This window comes from Erithacus rubecula (genome assembly GCF_903797595.1).
Source record: "Erithacus rubecula genome assembly, chromosome: 1".
NCBI classification, from domain to species: domain Eukaryota; kingdom Metazoa; phylum Chordata; class Aves; order Passeriformes; family Muscicapidae; genus Erithacus; species Erithacus rubecula.
The window spans coordinates 46,751,911-46,773,441 of NC_136658.1; the positions used below are offsets into that span (position 1 = coordinate 46,751,911).

At 37.7% G+C, this 21,531-nt stretch overlaps 1 protein-coding gene across 5 annotated transcripts in view; it reads right to left on the reverse strand.

Moving 5' to 3' along the window:
- Positions 1-21,531, reverse strand: part of CLYBL (citramalyl-CoA lyase) — a 161,795-nt gene that overhangs the window by 15,140 nt on the left and 125,124 nt on the right. For 4 of the 5 annotated variants that reach the window (XM_079329836.1, XM_079329835.1, XM_079329834.1 and 1 more), the window contains exons 3-7: positions 12,652-12,840; positions 9,014-9,115; positions 7,172-7,265; positions 5,638-5,805; positions 505-629 (exon numbers count right to left, since the gene is read on the reverse strand). In XM_079329836.1, the coding sequence (XP_079185962.1) occupies positions 505-629; positions 5,638-5,805; positions 7,172-7,265; positions 9,014-9,115; positions 12,652-12,840 (678 nt within the window). The remainder of the gene's footprint in view (positions 1-504; positions 630-5,637; positions 5,806-7,171; positions 7,266-9,013; positions 9,116-12,651; positions 12,841-21,531) is intronic. The other variant, XM_079329838.1, reaches the window with a different exon arrangement.

A 21,531-nucleotide genomic window follows, 5' to 3' on the forward strand; every position in this document is an offset into this window, starting at 1 on the left:
TACTACTGGGCGTGTTTGAGGGATCAAACCCCCAAAAGTGAAACAGGTCTAACAACATAGAGATTCTTTTAGAAACCAAAGGCTTTCTAATTGATTTATTTCTTTCCATAAATGATGCCTGTGCAAGCAGTCTGAATCCTCTGCCAGGCTACCTAACTTTTGGTTGCAAATATTTTCCTCTGACAGCAACATTGTGATTCTGCGGCATAATGGAGATGCAATTTTAATTTTCCGATGCTGTAGATACCTGCAGGTACTCAAAAGGATGTGTAATCAAAGAATTAAAGTTAAAATGGGGAGGAAGGAAAAGATAGCCATTCTATTTCTAAATATATTGGGAAGTGATAAATTTATAATATAAACTATCAAGAGACAGATTTCACAAACAATACTCTTAGTTAACTACACTTCATACGATAAAAGCAAAGAGCCATCACTGACCTTTCTAAATCTCAAATATTATTCAAATTTGGTTTCACTATGGCATATTAACAAAATATTTACCTTGCCTAATCGCTGATGTTCTTCAAAAGCAGAAATCAGTTCTTGTGCCCACTTTATTTTTTCAGGGCTTGGAGAGAACTGTTCCTGGACAACAGCGATTTGGTTGGGGTGAATCACCTGCTTACCTACAAAGAAGATTAATAACACCAGAATCAAGCATCGACAAACAGATGTTCAAGCAAAATGTTCCAACCACTTGAGGCTCTCATATGCCTTGCAGACTTTCTTGCTAACTAATTATTTTACTTGGTTTCTTTTATTTTTAAAGCTGGAAAATAGGCAGACAGCTTTTGGACAGATTATTTTAAGAGCAAGAATACATTGTTCTATGCTTACATTCAGTATAGTTTGAAAGAACCCATGGTTCTTTCTCTTCCCTCCCCATTTTGATCCACACATCTTCTCAGTCATTTCAGGTGCAATTGCATGTCTTGAGCAGTCAATAACAATTAAGTACAATGCATCTCTGAATTTGACTATATAAACAACAGCTCCAGCCACTTTAAATAAGTTGAATTTAAAGTGTGTTCAGAAAATGAGATCTGAAGAAATTGGCAAGAGATCTGTAGGGCTAAAAAGTTACTAGCACCCTAAGGATCATTCCCTAAATTCTCAGTATTGTTTTAGCATCATATAATCCTCGACGTTGTTTAAACTGTTGTTGCTGCAATTATTGGTAGTTGCAGGTAGGCTGCAATATTTATTTAGTCCCTGGGATAGCAAACAACCACCAGCAGTGCCCTGAGGTTTTATGAAGTAGTTTTTTTAATCCTTTCTTGTATAAACATAAGTTAAGAAAATAAAAATAGATGTTGTCTTTTTCACTAGAGATTTTCAAACGTGAATAGACAGCCACATAATCCGTTTTAATCTGTGATTGAATTTAGCTGCCTTAAAACAAATACATGTCTAATTTGTTTGACACTTTAAGAAGTGCAGCGTTTGACGTTATTAGTCCATTTCTATGGGAATTTCACAGGCCGGTGTGATTTCTGTGGTTTGCTTTTAAGGCGTATTAATAAAGAGAGGCTACCGTAATTCCCAGCTTCCTTCGGAATAAACGACTCTCCTCGGTGCCAGACAACAAAACTAGTTGGAGGGATGAGCCTGATGCTGCAAACCTGCCAGCAAGTGAGCAGTGCCCCGCAGACCGAGGGTCTCCCAGCCCTGCCGCCGCCTCTTGCGCGAGCGAGGTGTTTGCACTTTGCCAGGAGAAGTTGGAGTGTCAGGACCTAAGGAGCTTTCCTGCTTTCCAGGGGTCTGCTCCCCTGATCTTACTGACACGAAGCCAGCTGCACTCTAGCAATCAGCCCATCACTGCATCCGAGGACTCTCGTGCATGAGTGCAGGACTACACCTATTTTCAATGGAATAACCATTGCAAAAATCCCTGGGATTGCTTTCATCAGACTGCAGTGGGTCTGAGTGATAACCTGGAGTACAAAGAAACTCTGTTTAATTAAATGAGCAAAGAAATAGTAGTCCTTTAGTATTGCTACGTTCCTTTTCTAAAAAGCCATATGTAGCTCAATTTTATTTCTTGTAAAGCAACGTTTAGTTTATGATTTTACAGGCATGCAAATATTAGTTTGAAATTTCAATATCCCAGCTATTTTTAAAATACCTTAAATATAGGTAAAAAACTTAAATCCTGTTGGGAACTTTCATTTTTGAAAGAAATTATTATTATTTTTTTTTTTTTAAACTAATGTGTTTTATCTTAGGTCTACTCAGAGTTTTTTTAGTAATTTTAATAAAATGTCATAATTAATAAGCTGATGATGTTCCTTATTTGTGCTACAACAAATTCTCCATAGCTAAACCATTAATTCCAAAATTGAAATGTGTACAACAATTTCTTGAAAAATCCTAAGGAGCTTAACTTTCTGAAAAAAGTGTTGAGTATATTTTAAATTGTATTTGAAGTAAATCTCTAATTATAACAAAATTAAAAATACATATATATAATTTTTAAAAGTGTAAAACATTTCTGTAAAAAGACTTCTTTTGATAAAGGTACCTATAGTAGTAAACTATGCTTTTAATCATTAAAACACTACTGAACAATTTAGGGAGAATATAATGTAACTTTTGATTTACAGCACTTGGTTGATTTTTGTCACAGACTATTTATCCAAATAACTGTATAACAGGCATAATGCTATGCAGGAACAAAGTAAATATTTTAAACAGAATTGTTGTTATTGACAAGTTACTGTGAGAGTGCAAAATTGGAAGACATTAAAATTTATGACCACGAAATCCTTTTTACAGTACCACTTGATATATTGTGTTTTAAATCAATACTTGTCAAGTCTTTTAGGTAACTGTATGATGGTGTCATTTTAGTCTTCTACAAAAGACTGAAAAAGAGAGGACACTTCGACTGTTTCGTGTTTATATTTGCTTTCTCAGCATGTAGCACAGGACTTTTTATAATGACTAAGTCAGCTGTTACAGCTTATGGCAAGATTTACCTCATTTTTTACATAAACATTCCCAAAACCTATATCCATTTATATAGGCAACATTTAACGTCCACAGGTAGTGTAAAACATCTTGATGGATGTCTATGAATGTATATAAAAATATACATTTTTATAAAAATAAATATGAAAGAGCTATTAATTTGGCTGAATTACATTTGAAAACGTTTGATTTTATGTTTATACATGCACTGAAGGAAAACCAGGCTGATTTTCAGATAATTGGAAAAGAAAACTTGGCTGCAATAAGCAGTGAGCTTTGCAATAATATTTAAATACCTGATAAATTCTTCATTATATTATTTTGCTTGCTTAATCTCGAGAGAAGCTATTTGGTTACATTAAGGGCAATTTTACTGGCCTAATATGGGAACATCTAAGGATATATAACTGCTTAATATTTTGGATGTGCATTGCTTTGGAGGGTGGCGAGTTCAGCCCTGTTTATGCAAATAAGAGAGTGTTCTCCAGCTATGAGAGCAATTTGCAAGACTTAGCTCATTTTAGTTCTCATGATTTCAAAGTTTTTTGATTCTTTATTTCAAAAGTAGCAGGGAGGGATCTTATATTTAAAACTTAGAAGAACTGCACATTTTGAACTTATTATTAGGGTGACATTTCAGTAATTTCACATTATCAGAGAACTGTCAGTGGCAAATACAATGTGCATGCTTCTGCTTTATACAAGATCATGGATTAAGCGAAGGCCCATTTGTAATTTTCTGTGATGAATATGAAATTTGAAATGTTAAAATGTTTCACTTATATAAATTTGGAAAAAAAACACTTGTATAGGTATGGAAAAACATGATTTTGCAATCAGTTTTGAAATTATATTTTGTTTTAATCAAAATAAGCAGGAAAGATTATAAAAATATTAGATGAACTGAGATAAAAAAACAAAGAACAAGTAAAATATTTTAGATTGACCTAAAACATTTTTTTCTTTTTGCAGAAGAAAAGAAAAAATGCTATTTGATTTTAGTTTAAACAGATTTTAATTTTTTTTCTCCCCACCAAATCAGTAGAGTCAGTATTGCCCCATCTCTAATTACAGTTCGACTGATTGTCAGGTTGTTTGCTGAATTTTGGAAATCTGTTGATGATAGTTGCAGAAAGGCAGGAGGCAAAGGGCAGGTGCTGACACTGCACCTTAATAAAATCTGTACTTTTCACAGATCTTAATCCTTGTATGGAAAGGCAAGTATGACACATGTACAGCCAAGATAGAAAGTAGTTTTACCCCTAAATTGCTGCGTGACCTTTTTATTTGTCTTCTGTCTGGACACTGTTCTAAGGTCAGACACCTTCCACCATAAAGTCAGTGGAGTCCAAATCACCATCAGCATTGGTTATGCTGAGCATTTCTAAATTTCCTAAATTGGCAGCTTCAGTTAAGGATTTAAATGTACATTAAGCATTCAAAAAGAGTGCTCTCAAAGGTGCTAGGCACCTGCAACTCCATCTTCTGTCAACAGGAGGTTCAGATGTTTATGTTTTTTCAAAAATCTAGCCTTTCCTTAAGATAGGAAATATTGCTTGAGACTAGGTAGCCGTCAGCAGGTGCTACCATTCAGCAGCTCTATTATTTTCCCAACTTCAAAGGCAGCTGAGGGAGGGGTGGAAGTCCACATAATATAGCTGAGAAGAGCTAACCATTTCACCTCCAAAACAATACTTGGGTTTGCAAATGTCTGAGTTCAACAGACAGTAGAGCAGAATTTGTGCCGAAAAGCATTGATTGCTATTCTTTCACTGGCATGCTAAGGTCACTTAAAATTGTACTTATTTTTTTGTTTGGTGCATTAAGATCTCATATGCAGCTAACTGTAAAACCAGAGTTTGCTAAGTAGCATTGCCAGGACCCATGCTTTTGGTAACAGAAATCTAAGGGATGTACTATTCTCATATGTGTATACTGGATGGTTGTAAGAGAAAAAGAATGTAATGTTTGTCCTGTGTGTTAGAATTCTCAAATGCATGTGCCAAATGGCTGACTTCTACTGCAACCCCCCAATCTTTGGTGGCTGCACTGTCCCAACGAGGTGTCTGAGTGACCTGGTACACCAATCACAGGGTAACAGGCTGCATTACAGGACTGTGGGGCAAGGAGCCTGCTGCTCTTGCTGTCTGCCAATACCCGTAGGTGTCACCAGCACTTGCTGGGGGGAAAGCCAGGAGATGAAAAACAAACCAAAGAAAACAATAAGGAAATAACTTTCCCCTAGCAGTTAGCATATGAGATTTGCGTCTCAATTTTTTTTTGCCTGAAAAGTATTTTTTGACTGGTGCTGTTGTTCAAACAAAGAGAAAGGGCTCCAGTTGTGGAGGAGCCATTGCAGAGTACAGTATTGCCCTTCCTGTGTTCTGTGAAGGAAGGAATCACTGCACAGCCTCTGCCCCAACTTCTCTTCAAAACCAGTCACACGCTTCATGGCATGCGATTTTAAAAAGCAGCCTGTGACTTTTCAGGCAAAATTTCCAGCTGCAATATTTAAGATTGCAATAAACATAGAAGTGCTTGATATCAATGAGTTTTTCAATAAATGACCTGAAACAAAAATCAAGTTATTTGTCTATGTGAAAAATAACACATTTCAAACAAACACGATCTGGGCTCTTTTGAGACATTGTCAGAAAGTCTTACCAGTGAATCCCATTGAGGCACCTTCCCTGGACTGCCTGCGGAGCCCATCTTCATCGTGGAAATCAATGTAAACAAGGTCTATTGCTTGAAGGCCAAATGCCTTTGCTGTCACTATTATTTTTTGCCTGGCATATAGAATATCGTGAGTTTCCTTACTGCTTGTTGCACCTAAGAAAATAACAAGAACAAAGAAAAGCTGACGAGAGTGTTTTAAACCTTTCTGTTGCAAATATTTCTTATGTTAAAAAAAAGGGAAATATTGAGATTCTATTTAATTGATTTATAAATAGAAGAGGGGTGTAAGGCTATACTATAGAGTAAAAATTACACCTTTCTGAGGAAAAAAAGTAAACTGCTTTAGCAAAAATAAAAAATGTTGTCCTTTTAAACACTAGCTTATATATTCAGATTTTGATTTCATTTAAATCAGAAGTCGAAAGCCTGAAGTCAGTGGTAGCTTTGTCTGGTAAGGACTGCTGACTTGGCTGAAATGAAAGTAATGATTTGATTTTACTATTTACTGCATGTACAGTGAGAAGCATTACAGCAAGAGAAGCTTTACACAAATTGATATACTGGGTCCAACTAAATGGTTAAAAAATTCACACTGAGAATAGAATTGTACTTTCCTTGGTCTGATTCTTGTAACAACTGATGTCCTAAGCTGAATATTTAAGCTTTAGTATTTGAATGAAAAATTGATGGTAGATGACTCCTGAGAAGAAGCAAAAGTATTCATGAGACTTCATGCGCTCACAGGCTACCAGCTAAGGAACGTACTCATGTGCAGGCTAGTGGAGAAAAAAAAAATAATAACAATAATGACCATAAGGTAACTATTTAGATATAGATTTTCAGTCTGTAAGGAATATTTTAGTCAAGCCATACTGATTTTTACATAAACGTATTTATTTTTAATGTAGAAGTTCATAGCTCTGTGCTTTTATTGTTTATCTTTAAATCAGAAGTGCCCTCGTATAAAAGAAATGGTGAAGCACTTTTTATTTTTTAGGAAGACTAATAGTGCTTTCATGTGAATATGTGGCTGTATTGACATGTGATATCTTTAAAATAAATTTATAAAAGCAAAATGTAGCACGAGTTGATGTCAAAAGCCTGAGTGACAGTTGTATGTAAAGAAGTGGTGAAGCGGACACCAGAATTTCAGGACTTTCAAATTTAGTTCTAAAAACATGTGAATGTTTTTTATGGATATGATATTTAAAATTTTTTTCAGTGACTCAACAGGGTGTGGTTTTTTGTTTGTTTGTTTTTGTTTGGTTTTTTTTTTGTTACTAACTTTTGGTACTGACTAGCAAGAAGAGTAAGAAAGTCTTGGGGGCCTGTAACACAAGGACCATGTTTTAAATTGCCAGTGGTACATGCTGCTCTGAAAAGAAATTAAGGAGAGAAATGAAAACCTAAAATGCAGGCTCAAGTGTCATTAGTTTAATTATTGCTGTCAGAATTTTCACAGGCTTCTCCAATGTAAATGCCATACATAAACATTTATAGCAAAGAGACAAGTAACAACCTATGCTGGCACGGAAATCCTCTCCTCCAAAGACAACTGCATCCAAATGAAAGCCAGCCTGGGATCCTGTTCTCAGGGCTTCTTCACAGACAGCCTTCAAATGAGAACAGAGTATTAATGTCTACAGAAAAGCAGGATGCAGAGAGACTACAGAGGATATTACATAAACTCACTATTACCAGAATTCTTCAGAGAATATTGCTCCTATTAAGCAAAGACACTGTAAATGCTTGACAATGCACAGTGCTTTAAAAAATGACTCAGCGAAAGAGAAAAAAGTATTTTGCTTTGCCTTAGCACCCAGATAGCAAATCCAGGACATCAATAACAGATTCCCCACCTTCTGGTTTGAATTATGCCCCGGGTGTTACTGTGCCCACTACTTCAGCTATTTATGTAACAATATGAAGCAAAATATTTGGCAAATATTGTGTAAAAACAAACAAAAAGCATTAAATTTTGATTAGTTTGACACCCAATGTATTTGCATGGGAAACAGAAATAAAAATCAGAATCTCTTTTATGAAATAAATAATATGAATGGTTTACAATTATTTTAAGTTTCTTACAGGATAGAAAGATTGCCAATTTAAAGTCTCTGGCTACATATAACTAAAAATAAGCTAAGGAAGTTAAAAATGCAACAAGTGTTGAAGAAAAGCATTCAAATAAAATAAATTGTTGCTGTAGCTTTTTTCATGAGTAGAGTAGTATTGCTATTTTATATTGATGTTTGGATAATATTAGTATCTTACAAGGCTAAGGTACATGGAGAGAGACATGTAATTACCACCTCTACTAACGGGTGCTCTCCTATGGCAGCTGATGGGACACAGAATTATTCCTTAACAGAGTGTGCTTTAAAAGGGAACTCTCCTGCCAGCATCAGCAACTGCAACATTAAACTTCCACTATAAAATACTGTAGGTGAAGAAAACCCTCAATGGTTTAATATACGATCTGATTCTGTGTTTGCACACCGGTTTGCGTGTCCATTTGGTTACTGCTTTATCATGCTCGCAGATAGGTTAGTGTGTGCTGCAAGATAAATGGCTGTATCAAACGATCTGGCTGCCTGTGAGGTACTTCTGGAGGTACTTCTGATCTGTGTGTCCTCAGCTGGTCTGAAACTTTTCCCTTAGAGCTTGGGAGGGGAATGCAGAGCTCCTTGTGCATGAACGACTTCTTCCGTTTCATTACCACATTGCCTTGCCTTTCTGAAAAACCTGGACTCAATAGTAAGGGTTGGAGAGGGATTTATACTAAAATGAAATTTATAAATTAGATTTGATCTAAAATTATCCTAAAAAATGAGCGTGTTCTTCAGATATTTTCAAAGTTAGTTCTGTTGCTAATTTTTTCATTAAACACCCCATAATACACACAAAGAAATGATAACATGGAATTTGGTTGTAATATTATTAGTAGAAACCATTGTAAAGATGTAAGTTTAGCAATAGTGAAATGATGATTAACTCTTATTTCAAGATAAGTGTTATAAAAATTTGCATCTGACAGCTACTAAATAGCCTGCAACACTGAGTATTCCAAATCTTTGGAGAGGCCCATTTCCACTCCTAGTGTGTTCAAGACAATAACAGGAAAGAAGAGAGGTTTTGTTATTTGGTGTGGACTGTTCTGCCACTGGAATATTATAAATTTATGAAGGCCTTTACAATACAAATATCAGAGTTCAATGTGCAAATGTTTTTGGGGATTGAATGATACGTTTTGTATTTTTTAACCTCTTTTCCTTGGTGAAATTAGGGAGAGACTGAGGAGTATTCTGCTTATCCTTGTTTGCTGAGATGGCAAAATATGAACACTTCAAGACTTTCTTACCTTAAAATTGAGCAAGCCCATTGCAGTTTCCACAAAGGGGATAAAATTCATTGGCTCTACAAGTGTTCGGCCTTTAAGGTGATGTAAGAATTTGTCTGAAAACTAAAACTAGACAGAATGAGTTATCAGAGGGTAAAAAAAGAACAGTCTACATGTATACACAATATTGCAAATATTCACCTGACTACAACAAACACCTCTCCCCACCCCAACACCTGATAACTAAAAAAATTAAAACAGCTTTTAACAAGGCCTGTGATTTGAAACTGCAGCATTCCCATACATTTCTAAATTTGGAGGCTGGTTTGCAAGGGGGAAAAAAAAAAAAAATTCCAAGCTTAGCACCTCTCACCCTGTCTTAGTGAAATGCAAATGCGTGGGCTCTGGAAAACAATGAAGTGCTGCTGTACCTGAGGTCCAGTTTTGTTTCAGGTCCAGCACTGCCATCACTGGAAGCGCTCCCCAGCCTTCTAAGTGGCATCCGTATTATTCATTACGGCACCGTTACCCTTTTGTTCAATAGGCTTTTCTTCATAATTTTTTAGCTTACCTAGGAAGGCCTTAAAAAGGAAGTTTAATTCTTTGAAGACCAAAGCTTGCCAATTTTTTCCATGAGACCAGTTCACAGCTAGCTCTGAGCTGCCAGTGGGGTAGCCCAAATTCCAAAATCTATCATCTGGAAACATACAAAAGCTCTTGCACAGATTTTTCCCCTTTCAAAAGGGGAAAAAAAAAAAAAAAAAAAGGGGGAAAAACCTTCAGCTCTATATTGTAAATGTATTATGTCTGTCCAGATTGAGTAATTTGTGTCAAGATAAACATATTGCAGGTACTGCAAAAATGTTAGTAAATAAAGACAAAAATCACATATGCATATATTTTAAATTTAAGGAATATTCGACTATTAATGGATATCAAAGGAAAGGGAATTTTAATCATCTCTCCATTCAGTCTCAGTTGGGTAAATCATATCTAAGAGATTTGCATAAATATAAACCATCAAAGACTTTTCATCTTCAAAGGGGGTTTCAAGACCCTATAAGCTTTGTACTGTAATCATCGCAGGTCACAACCCTGCAGGAATAAGGCTGCTATGGCAACATAAAAAACTAATGCTTAAGGCTTAGCATAATATTCTGACTAATAGAAAGGAAACTCATTTTAAAAGCTGGCAGCCTATTTACCAGAAGCTGGATTAGAGGTGTTATTTCCCCTTTTAGCTTCCCCCCACTCCCCCTCCCCAAAAGAAGGAAAATCTAATCACCCAGATCTTGAAAAAAAAAAAAAAAAACCTTTCCAGCAATTTGCAGTAACTTTACAATTAGGCCAAAATAAATCACAGCTTTCTCCGATGAAGAATTCTGCCCTCCCATCTCTGCTCTGCACCACCACCATGGCCCTCTTGGTAACTTTTCTTTAATGAAGAGAATTCCACTCAAAAAGGCACAAGGAGGGGAAAAAATCAATTCAATTCAATCTGTACAGTATGGCAGGTTACTACAGTGGCAGAAAACAGTAAAGTTCACTCAAGCAAGTGAAGAAAATGAGGCAATATAATGGTATCAGCATATCTTATTAAGGCTCCTATCTGATTTTAATTTTTTAAAGGAGAAAAAAAAGTAAAGAGAGCTACTGTGTGTATATTTTAAGTGTATGTTAAAGAACAGAGTTCCTGTTTTATTTTAAAAGTCACACTCCTAGAATTATTCTTGCTATCTTTTTTTTTGAAGGTAAAGAAAAAAAAAAAAAGCACATTTAATTAAATATTGCCTCCTTTCCTCTGCCTTGTAAAAGATTTGCAATAAGCACCAATACAAAAGGCAACGAGTGGAGAAGTTTCAATTAATTTTTTTTTTTTTTTTCAAAAGGAGACGATTAAATGTTTCCGGCCCGGTAAAGTGTTCATTTCAGGGAGAAAGGGAAAAAAAAAAAGAAGGCGGAGGAAAAAAAAAAACCCACAAAGCTTGGGGAGGGGATGAAGTAGCAAGGCCTCAGCAATTCTTTCAATTCCAGTGCACACCCAATAGTGTGTTGGGAAGAATGCACACTGGTCGGGATTTGTGGGAGAATTGTCCCGCCACAAAGGAGGGAGAGTTACGCTTGTTATAGTCCAATAAGCCATGCCAGTCAAACAAGTACCCACACTAGGGACAAAAGGAAAGCAAGAGATTCTCACACAAAAGAAAACAAGTAAGCCCATCTTTTAGTTGTGCATCAGCCTCCAGGTTTTCTGCTGCACATAAATAAAAATGAAGGGGGAGAGCGGGTGTGCGTGGGGGGAAAGAAACAGCTTCTGGGAGGCTGAAAAATCATGCTGGAGTGAATTTTTGGAGGATTGGGAAAAGAAGGCAGCAGCGTTAGGGAGAGTATGTTCTTTGTGTGCAAAGGTTGGGCAAAGGGAGAGCGAAGCAAAAGAAGGACAATGAGGCAGAAGCTTCTGGGGCTGGCTTGTTTTCCACGATGGAAATAAAAATTAGCGATGGGGAAAGTGGAAGAGGATGAGGGGACAAAGAGCCCTGGCATCCCATATCCCTGCAAAACCTACTTGGTGGCAGCAAGGGCTCTGCCATTTTGGTATCATGAATATTCATCACTGACAAGTTGCATCTAACACTTCCATGGCTGTAAACCCTGAGAGGTGCGCCCTGGTTAATTTAATTACCCGTTGGTGGAAGGGGAAGGTGAACCCTCCATGGCGAGTGGCGGAGCCGAAGGGGCAGCGCCGCAGAACGGACGGGCCCTGTCACACACCCGGCTCTGGGGCTGTGCTCCATTGTGTGCCCAGGCCCAGCTCAATGGTTTGATCAAGGTTAGATGCTGAGATTAAAATAGATCCTAATATGCCTGCCTGCCTTTCATCACAGCTTGCACGCGTGCTAGTTGCTCAGCTAGCGGTTTGCAAAAATATGAAGTGAATAATTAAGCATTATTTCTTTACTGATGTGTTAGAGCCATAATGCTCTATCCAAACAAATATCCTTCTTTTTTTGGCAATTAAAACAATTATAGCATAATTAGGCCTATTTCAAAGTTTTCTTAAGTAATTTGACATGCCAACCATTTACATTTCAGGTTTTTATTGGCTGAAAAGTCAGTTGTGAAATACAAACACACCTGTCAGCAATTAAAAAGGAAGAAGTAGAGAACTGTTCAGGAAATAATATCTGTGCTAATTAAAAACACTAGTTAAAAGCTTCCTGTTTTTTCCTCCAGTTGCCCCAAGGAGTGACCTTCCCCCCAACCCATTTTTTCATATGTTGCTAACATGGTTTCCCATCTCCTGCTTCCAATGCACATAAGGCTCTTGGACAGACAATAATTTTGCTTGTTAGGGTAGTCTGAGAAGAGTCAGGCACTTACCCTTCTACTTTTGAGAATATATTCTGACAGCAATATTGGTTCTTTGTCAGTTGTGGGAGAAACACACCTGGTTTTCTTTATAAACATGTTCCATATATGCTTTTTATACAGCCCATCACACACACATTTAAGTGGATGCACTTCCCAATTACCTTAGCCAAGCAACAACATCATGTGGTATTTTCAGCCTTCCTCTCAACTCACAGTCATTCATCTCTGTGCCTCTGTGAACTTGGCCCAACAGCTTCAGTCAAAGCTACTGTGCTGTTGGTACTCACCCATCTTATTTCTTCAACACTTTCAACCTTTGGCAGCATCATGCTTGAAGGAAGGGTCTTGGATTGCAAAATAACCTCTAAATCTTCTTCTGCAAGGCCGCTGGACACAGAGTTTATCCTGACACACTTTTCAGCATGGCCAAAGTCAAACTCTTCAAGCATTTTCATGATGGTCAGTCTCGCTTCTCTCTACAATATATATAAATTCAGATGCACAAGAAGAGAAAAAGAAAGCATATTTTCTATTGACAGAAAAAGGCACTGAGAAGAAACTTGTTGGAATGACATGGGGAAAAACTACACAGCCAGAATAGTGGTGTCCCCAAAACATCTGTCACTCTTGGACTTTATTGAAGCAGTCATCACCAGAACATTACAATTTTACCTTCCTCTTCACTGTTTCTTTGTAACTGATAATTCAATGCATGGGGTTTCTATCACTTGCAGAAAGCAAGATTTTTGGTGTCTGCTAGTGCTGAACATGTGTAACAAACACAAATCTTTATGCTAACGTTACGTGTTGCACAAACTCTCTGCTCTCTCAAAAATGGAATATTCTTAAATCTGCACAGAACAATTAATTTTTGTCATTTAGCTCTATATTAACTGAACATCAAAAAGTACATATATATATACACTTCAGTTTTCCTTTACTCCATGTATTCAAAGTGTATTAAAGGCAGAAATAGAATTCACAACTTGCATATAAAAACAACACTGAAATAACTCCAAGATTTTTCTCAGACCACATAAAAGGGTATTCTGTTGGCACAAAATAAAATCTCCAAAGACATACACTTTGCCTGGTTGTTTGCTATTTTTGTGAATGCAAATTCACAAATCTGTTTAATAGTTGATTTGCATGAAGAATACTGGCATGCTCTTTTGAAATGAAATGCATTTCTTGGCCTGGAAAAGGGGGTAGGGGTCGAAGGAAGGTGCTGGGCTCCCTGCTTCCTGCCAACTGAAGTTTCAACCCCAAATTCCTTCCACTCACCAACAGCCCCTAACAAATTTGCATTGTCAAAATGCACACTTATCAAAAGTCATTTCATTTGTGAAGAGTTTTTATGGGGGTAATAAAACTTTAAAGCTCCTGACTCATGGAGGCTCAGGAATGACTTTAACAATATGCAGTTGCTGAATAGAGATGCTTTTCAAGAAAACAGGCAAACTCAAGGGGGGAAAACAACAACAAGAAGAAATCATCGAAGTTAATATCCAGGCTAATACAAATCAGCCAGAGAGCACATGACAGTAGATTTAAACCAGACGGATGCAAACCTCTGCCGGCAAGAGGGGCAGAGGTGGTTTCCCAATGTGGTCTGAGTTAAACAGTGTGAGGGAACAGTAGCTTACAGTTGTCAGGACCGATGAGAACAGGGTCTCCCAGGCCAGTTTCAGACAGCTCTGCAGTGTACTGATTTACAGGGCTGGGACCCCTGATAATTAGGGTAAGTTTAGAGGAAAGCAATTGGTGGCTCTAACTGGTTAAAAGGAAGGAATAATGAAGCAGAAAGTTAATGAAATGTGAAGCGAACAGCCCTCAGCTTGGGGCTACTAGCCGTGCTCCTCCGAAGGCTGGGAGCATATGCCTGTTAATCGGGCAGACAGGAACAAGGCACCCATGTATGTATCCCTGGGCTGCGATCAGGGGGCGCCTTCAGAGGTAATCTCTGGAAAATGCAACCCAAAACATTTGAACTGCTGTGAATGGACTCTGTCTGGGGCCATTAGGAAAGCCACATAAAGATGCAGGCAGTTTAGTACAAGCACGTCCAGCTGGAAGACAGCTCTGGTGCATGGCTGTCTGAAATGGCTCTTCCAAATTAGGTAAATCCAAACATATGATGCCAATACCGGGAAATACAAATTCCTTATGTTTTCTTTCTCTGACCCAGGGTAATAGGTTTCTGGGCTGAAAGTTTCTGGATATGATGCAGAAGGGTAACTTAAAAATGCACTCCAAACCAATTTATGCTTTGAATTAAAGTCTGATTATCACCATTTCAGCGTACACCGATGCAATTTGCAAAAAACAGATTTTCCCAAAGTATCCTCTAAGGCAGCAATCAATTCCAGCTGAAGGCACATCTCCAGCAAAGTTGCAGCCTAATTTGTTGTGATTTTTTTTCAGAATATAATAGTGAGCACTAGAGCATCTCATATGTATTTTTCTCCTCAATCTGCAAACTCTCTTCCCAAAAAAGACAGATCGTGTCTTTCTAGGTATATTTCCATACAAAACACTTATTAACAGGCTGTTGCTGTTATCAATTTACATAAACTAAATGTGCAGCCCTCTGGTACGTATCCCAAAAATAACCAACAACTTCACTGAATTTATACCAACCAACAAACATGGGGAGGGGGTTGTTGTTTTTTCCCATATTTTAATAGAAAATATGTTGCTATGTTAGTTAACACACCCATGCCATCTGTTGGGTTGAGAATTTATGCGTTTTCTTAGAACTGCTATGTTTTAGATCTGTCTGCCTAGATACCCCAGGAATGGAAATGTTTCCTTCCCATGATATAATACTTCTAGTCACTATAGTTTCCACAGCAAAAATCAATTTATGTTTTTCTTTGTGGAACAAACTGATGGGACCTGGCTGCCAAAGCCAGAGTTTGTGAGGGGGCTGACTCAGTGCCTATCCTTCCTACAATGGAGGAAATCCAACTCATGTTTGCAGGGAGTCTCAGGTTCTCATAAAGGTTTTCACTGAAACATAACATGGGGAAATAAAAAATATATATATACTAAAACCTTTCACCAAATGTATTAAAAACATGCAGAAAAGGGAGACCCCTTTCTGGGTCATTAAGCAGGGAAATGTAGATGCTCTTCTTATTGCAGAATTCACACAAAAGCTAAAATTCTAACCTAGGTAAACTACTTTGACATTATAACAGAAAAAAAAGATAGTCATTGATACAATGACATCCTTACAGCCAAGAATGGGAAAACTAGAATTTTTAAGGAACGGTGAGAAAAATATTTGCTCTGTTCTTCACATGAGAACTACAAGATCAGGTAACACTTTGTCATGAAAGAATAGCTGATAAAGAAATAAATTCAATCATTAAGTAAAATATTTCATGCTCAAGTAGCTTGGGATGGTGGTATCTCCTTGGGTCCCATGTGAGTATCAATCTGAGCAAGAGAGAAAGACAACAGAGAGCTTCACGGTAAATAGTGACATATTAAAATACTCTAAATTTGCAACTTGTGCTGGAAAGCTCACTGAGGGAAAAAGAAGGTTGGTCAGGGTGGCTACTTTAGCACCCCTTCTGTTTAACTCTGAGGAGGACACAGGAAGAGGTTCATTACCACGTGCAGCTACACCAACTGGTGAAGATAAAGGTGACGCAGCATTGCTGACAAATCCATTGCTACCCAAACACACAGACACCGAAATTAAAAATGGGAATACTCACATTGCCACTGGCACCCATTAAACCTAATAACTAACCATCCTCATGAGTTTCTAGCTCTGAATTATCAAATCTGCAAAGAAAACAACATCCGTCCACTTTTACACTCCAGTGGAAGAGGTGGTCCCTCGCGGCAGGGCTGCGCAGTCTCGCCATCTGGAGAATAAATCGAGTGTGAAGTACAGTATAGTTTGGGACCAAGCTCCGTGGCAGCAGCCCAGCAGTTAGTTCATTAGTCCCAAACTTGCGGGGATTAGTGCGGTATCAGCTCTACTGTCGGATGGGATCAGGCAGGCAGAGCGCGAGATGGGGAAGGGAGTGGCAGCAAAGAAGGAGCCCCTTGGGCTTATTGGAAAACCACTCTGTATTAGTGCACCTGAATGTGTGCTTTTGGTAAGAGTATTTGGAAACAGTTTCCCATCATCTGAATCAGTACTAATCCATTTTCCTTTTTTTTTTCCTTTTTTTTTTCCTTTTTTTTCCTTTACATTGTATGTCAAAACATAGAAATTTCCACTTCAGAGTAGAAAAGAAGGAATACCACAGAACTTGAAGTTCAGCCACCCACTCACCTTGGACACACTGTTAATACAGCAAAAATGAAGTAAAAATGGTCAGATTACCAGCAGATTGAAAAATTACATTTTGATTCTTCTAACAGGTACACCTCCCTACAATCCTGCATTTTCAGCACTAGACCTACCTGATTTAGAGGACAAAATCTCTGTTTTGCTTTATTTTTCTTGCCTAATCTTCCCCCCTTTTTTTTTTTCTAAAGACTTTCAGACCTTTTTTTCTAAAGACCTAGTGGTCACACTTATATATATGTTTGTATATAGACGTCATCCTGTTAGCATCTTTTGGTAACAGTTCTTCATATGGAAATGTAAATATATGATGCACTAAAATGGCAGGCCAGAATCTATCATCCTCAATGCCATAATAAGTTGGCATGTTTCAAACAGGAGAGGAAAAATTAATTACTATAATCACAATTCAAATTCTTTTTTTTGTGACATGCCTGGCATGGTAAAAACATACAATTATGTGTGAATGTTAATTCCTTGGAGTGGTTTGTTTACAGAACTTGACATTGCAGAATGTTTTGTCACTTATATTGGTGCATGCCATATGAATGCACCTCTCAAATAAGATTTTGCTGAAGTGCACATATATATAATGTACCTATAGTAGCTTTATAGTGTGCAGAATAGAGTTTCTGCAGGAGGAAAGTCTGACATTTACTGCATGCCTAGCTCTCCATCAATGAAGTGATGCCATACAGAATGATAGCATACAAGTGGACTCGATCATCTTGAAGGTCTCTTCCAACCTAGTCCTTCTGTGAATTCTGTGAAAGTGCCATTTAGTTTCAAATTCACAAATGGGATTGGCAAGAGAAAAGACAAATTACATTTGTTTTTAAGGAAACAAAGAGAACCGTAAATGTGAAGCAGAGTGCCTCTGAGAGCAGGAGGTACTTGTCTCATGGGACTTGCTTTCTACTTTACACCTATCAGGTATTTGTGAGAATAAATCTTTTAAATGGAAAGTATGTATTTCTAGTTAGTCCTGTTAGACTGAAAAGCTGCTGTAAAATATGCACAAAAACGCCAATATTTTCTTATTTTTACCTCTGAGCAATTAACAAGTTTTTAAAGATTTAAGAAATTTTAGAATACATTTTCTTTTGGTTCAACGTGGAACCAATCCTAAACCCAGCACATAATGAATCCTAAGAGAAAAAAGGGCAGGAGTGGGGAGGAAGAGGGATAATAGAGTCTCTATCATCTATGTTGGTGTCTCTCTGTATTTCAGGTAAACATATGTTTTAACGTACTGCAAGACACTGATTTTGCTAATACTCTTTCCTGAAATCTTAATACAATAATAATAATAATAATAATAATAATAATAATAATAATAATAATATCAAGCTTTTCATTTGTCTGAAAAAGATTCTTCATGACACCAAAATGAGTCATCTAACTCTGTGCACTTCTAGCATCTGCTGCTTTTCTCTCTGCTCTGCTAATTGTCCTTACATGCAGTACATGATCTAGCAACACTAGAATGATGCAAATGTCACTAGTCAGCATTGTGAACTAAGCAGCAATTTAATTATGCTCTGCTGAGGAAACCAAATTTCTTTGCCCATTTCTCTAGAAGTTTCATTTAAGGTCTGGGAACACATCAGTGCACTTACCAACAATAGCTACTCGCATTTTTAAAAGATAAGATCTCTAAAAGCTGTCCAGGAGCAGCTGAGAGTGCTTGCTGCCATGTAAGCCTAGCAAGCCTCTCCCTCCCCCTACCATTGTGTGGACAATGTGGATCCTGAAGATATTAGGTGGGAGTCCCTCCAACACCATCAGAGTTGGGCAATTTCCACGTATGGTGGTCAGGTGGCTTGTCCTGAGAGATGCTGTGAATGTGGAGAACCAGAGAACAAGAGCCTGAGGTTCTCTCTCTCAACAGCCAGGAGCCATTGCTCATGAACCCAATAAAGCTTTAGGGGTGCTCAGCTATGTAAGTATTATATTTCTGCTGAGCCTGACTGTCCAAGAATGTGGATATGTGTGCAACAGTAAGACATTTTCACAAGTTGCCATCAAGGTATTTTTATGACTTGCACATATCTCAGAGAAATTTAAACAGAGGCAAGTAGGCTGCTAGATTGAACTGGCACATAGAAATATTCACAAATTGTGAGGACTGAGTATAAATGTCTCAGTAGTAAAAATGATACAGCATGGTGTGTGTGTCTGTATCTGTGTGTACATGAACACAGAGACAGGCTTATACCTTAAGAGCATGTGTACAGAAATGTTTCAAGAGGTTTTTAATGACAGTAATACATACAGCAGCTTAAATAAATCAAAGTTTTGTTCATGTAAGTAGGCAGCAATTCTTCTGTCTGCCAACTTTTATAAACACATACAAAAGAGATGTAAACAACTTTTCAATTAACACAAGTCAAGCTAGCACTAATTTAAGTTGGCTGCAAGTAGTCTCTGTACTTTTCCCCCCTGTTTTTCTGAAGATACTTTTGGTTTTGTGACAGATTAGCATCACAAATGAAAATTCTTTAGAAGCATTAGTGTTAATTACTTTTCCTGGACAGCCCAAATGAGCTACTGCATGATGAAATAAGGCCACAAAATAAGCAATCTAATGTATCAGTTTAAAAAAAGGTTATACTTTTCTTTCATCTTAACAGCATGTTAAATTTTTATTTAAAAATATTACAGTTTAAGATATATTTCCTTGGCAGTATGTAATAGATATCTATGGAAAATGTATATGTTTATATATCTATTTTTAATTTTTACAAATGCATCTTTTTGTTAATGCTGATAATTAAATACACTGCAGTCTGTCAGAAGTACATCTGCTTTTGCAAGCTATCAATCCCTCTTCAGCAGCTGATTTCAGATGTGATGATTCTAAGTGAGATATGCATGAAATGTTTTAAAGATGGGCAAATTATTGCCTCAATTGTTTAATAAATTAATTGAATAAAAAATACCAAGACAAGAGAGGTAAATAGACCTTTTCTGAAAAAAAACCCAACTGGCCAGAACTTTTGCCTGCTTGTACTGGAGGAACAAGTGTCTGCCCCAGGCTGCTTAACAGTTCCTAAGAATGAGGAAGGCATTAAGAAAAATCAGGTTAGGTGTGCCATGGTGTCTCTTATCCTTCCTCTTTTATGGAATAAACTTTTCCCAGTCTATTCACAGTCTCAATAAAATGATGTGCTTCAAAGAGAAGGGTTGAAACAATGGTTATGTTTCTGGTGTTGTGCAAACACTGATTAACAGCTCTATTTCAGTTTTCATAAAGCGCTTTATCTGCATTGGTAAATTAGCAAATTAATATTCTGTAATGTGATCAAAGCCTCACAGAATGCTCTAGGTTCAAGTGTTTGCAGCTTATGTTCACAGTAAAACTGTAATGGTACATAAAAGCTCTCAACTATTAATTTTCAACTTACATTTTAAAGTTAAGTGGTGTCACCTTGTAGATGCATGTATTTCCATGCAGTGGGGATTCCAGACCAAAACTGGTCACTCATGTGGGTAAATCCCACTTGGATGGGTGACTGGGATGAGTCAAGAAACCCAAATATCCCCCTTCACCCCAAATGCAGGTTTTAGCATGTTCTGCAGGCAACATTTTCTCAGCTGCTCCATAGGATGAAGCAAAGCCCACTACAGAGTCCCTGAAGGATGGGCAGTAGTAGAAAAGCAGTTGCCCTCCCTTCTTTCCACCCCCACACCCCAGAAATGGGAGAGGGGAAACAGCACCAGAACGCCATGTACCATGTGTCCCCGTACTGGCAGTGACTAGCTGAGGCAGAGAGTGATCCCTGATACCAAATATAATTATTAAAAATAGACTCCATGACTCATGTATTTGTGGCAAGGAGTATGAACCTTTTAGAAATAAATTCACTGTGTTCTGTGGTCTAAACAAAACCTGACAATACTAATTTTTCCCTGCCTAGACCTGTGATTGGTGTCACAGGAACTGAGGTTTTTCTCCAGTTTGAAAGTGGGACATGAGAAGGTGGTTGTTTACTAGTCAGATCTCACCTGTGTCAATCCTACAGTTGTAGGGTGGTTTGTTATCACTGATAGATGCATTGTACTGGTACAATACAATACACACCTTTATATACATGGTGAGAATTGTTTACTGGTGTTCTTTGAAACCTGATTAAGTTTCTCATTTAGATATTCCTGGTTGCAGTGGAACAACTTAATCGGCCTTGTTACATTTCCTTCCCTAAGCTTTTCTTCAACCGTACCTCCCTGATGAAATAAATTATTTTTAAATGCTAGGCTGACTAAGAAGTTGCTCCTCAGTGGGGCTTTGGCGATATCTATGAAGTTTAAAGTAAAGCTGGAGCATATTTCCCAATAAAACAATAAAATAAACCAATATATTATTATTTCTGCAGCATCTAAGCAGTTCCTACCCTCTGCTGCTTATTCCCATTCCATGCCCTGCTTTTTCCTTAGGCAAGCATTTCCAATCAACTTTTTCTTGAGCTGTAAATTGGATGACTAAAGCAATCCCATTGGAGGAGCTCAGGCTTTTCTGTGTGGGGGAGTAGGATTCTGGTTTTTACCTGAGCCCATTTAATCAGTTCTGTTTACAGCCTGGCCAAACAAACAATTGCACCACTGCAAGCAAGGACATGGCAAAGGATGCCAATAAGCAGCTAGGAAGGGCAATATGGAAAAAGGAACTTCTTGAGCTTTTTCAGTTTTTCTTTCCACCAGAGCCCAGCCAGCTGAGCATCCACTATTGCACCTAGTTTGTGCCCATGAGGAGAGTAGTAGGTAGGATTCAAGCAAATGCCTGCATGCCTGAAAAACCCTCACTAAAAGCCCCCATTCTTGCCTCCATATGTATTTCCCCATAAAATTACCTCAC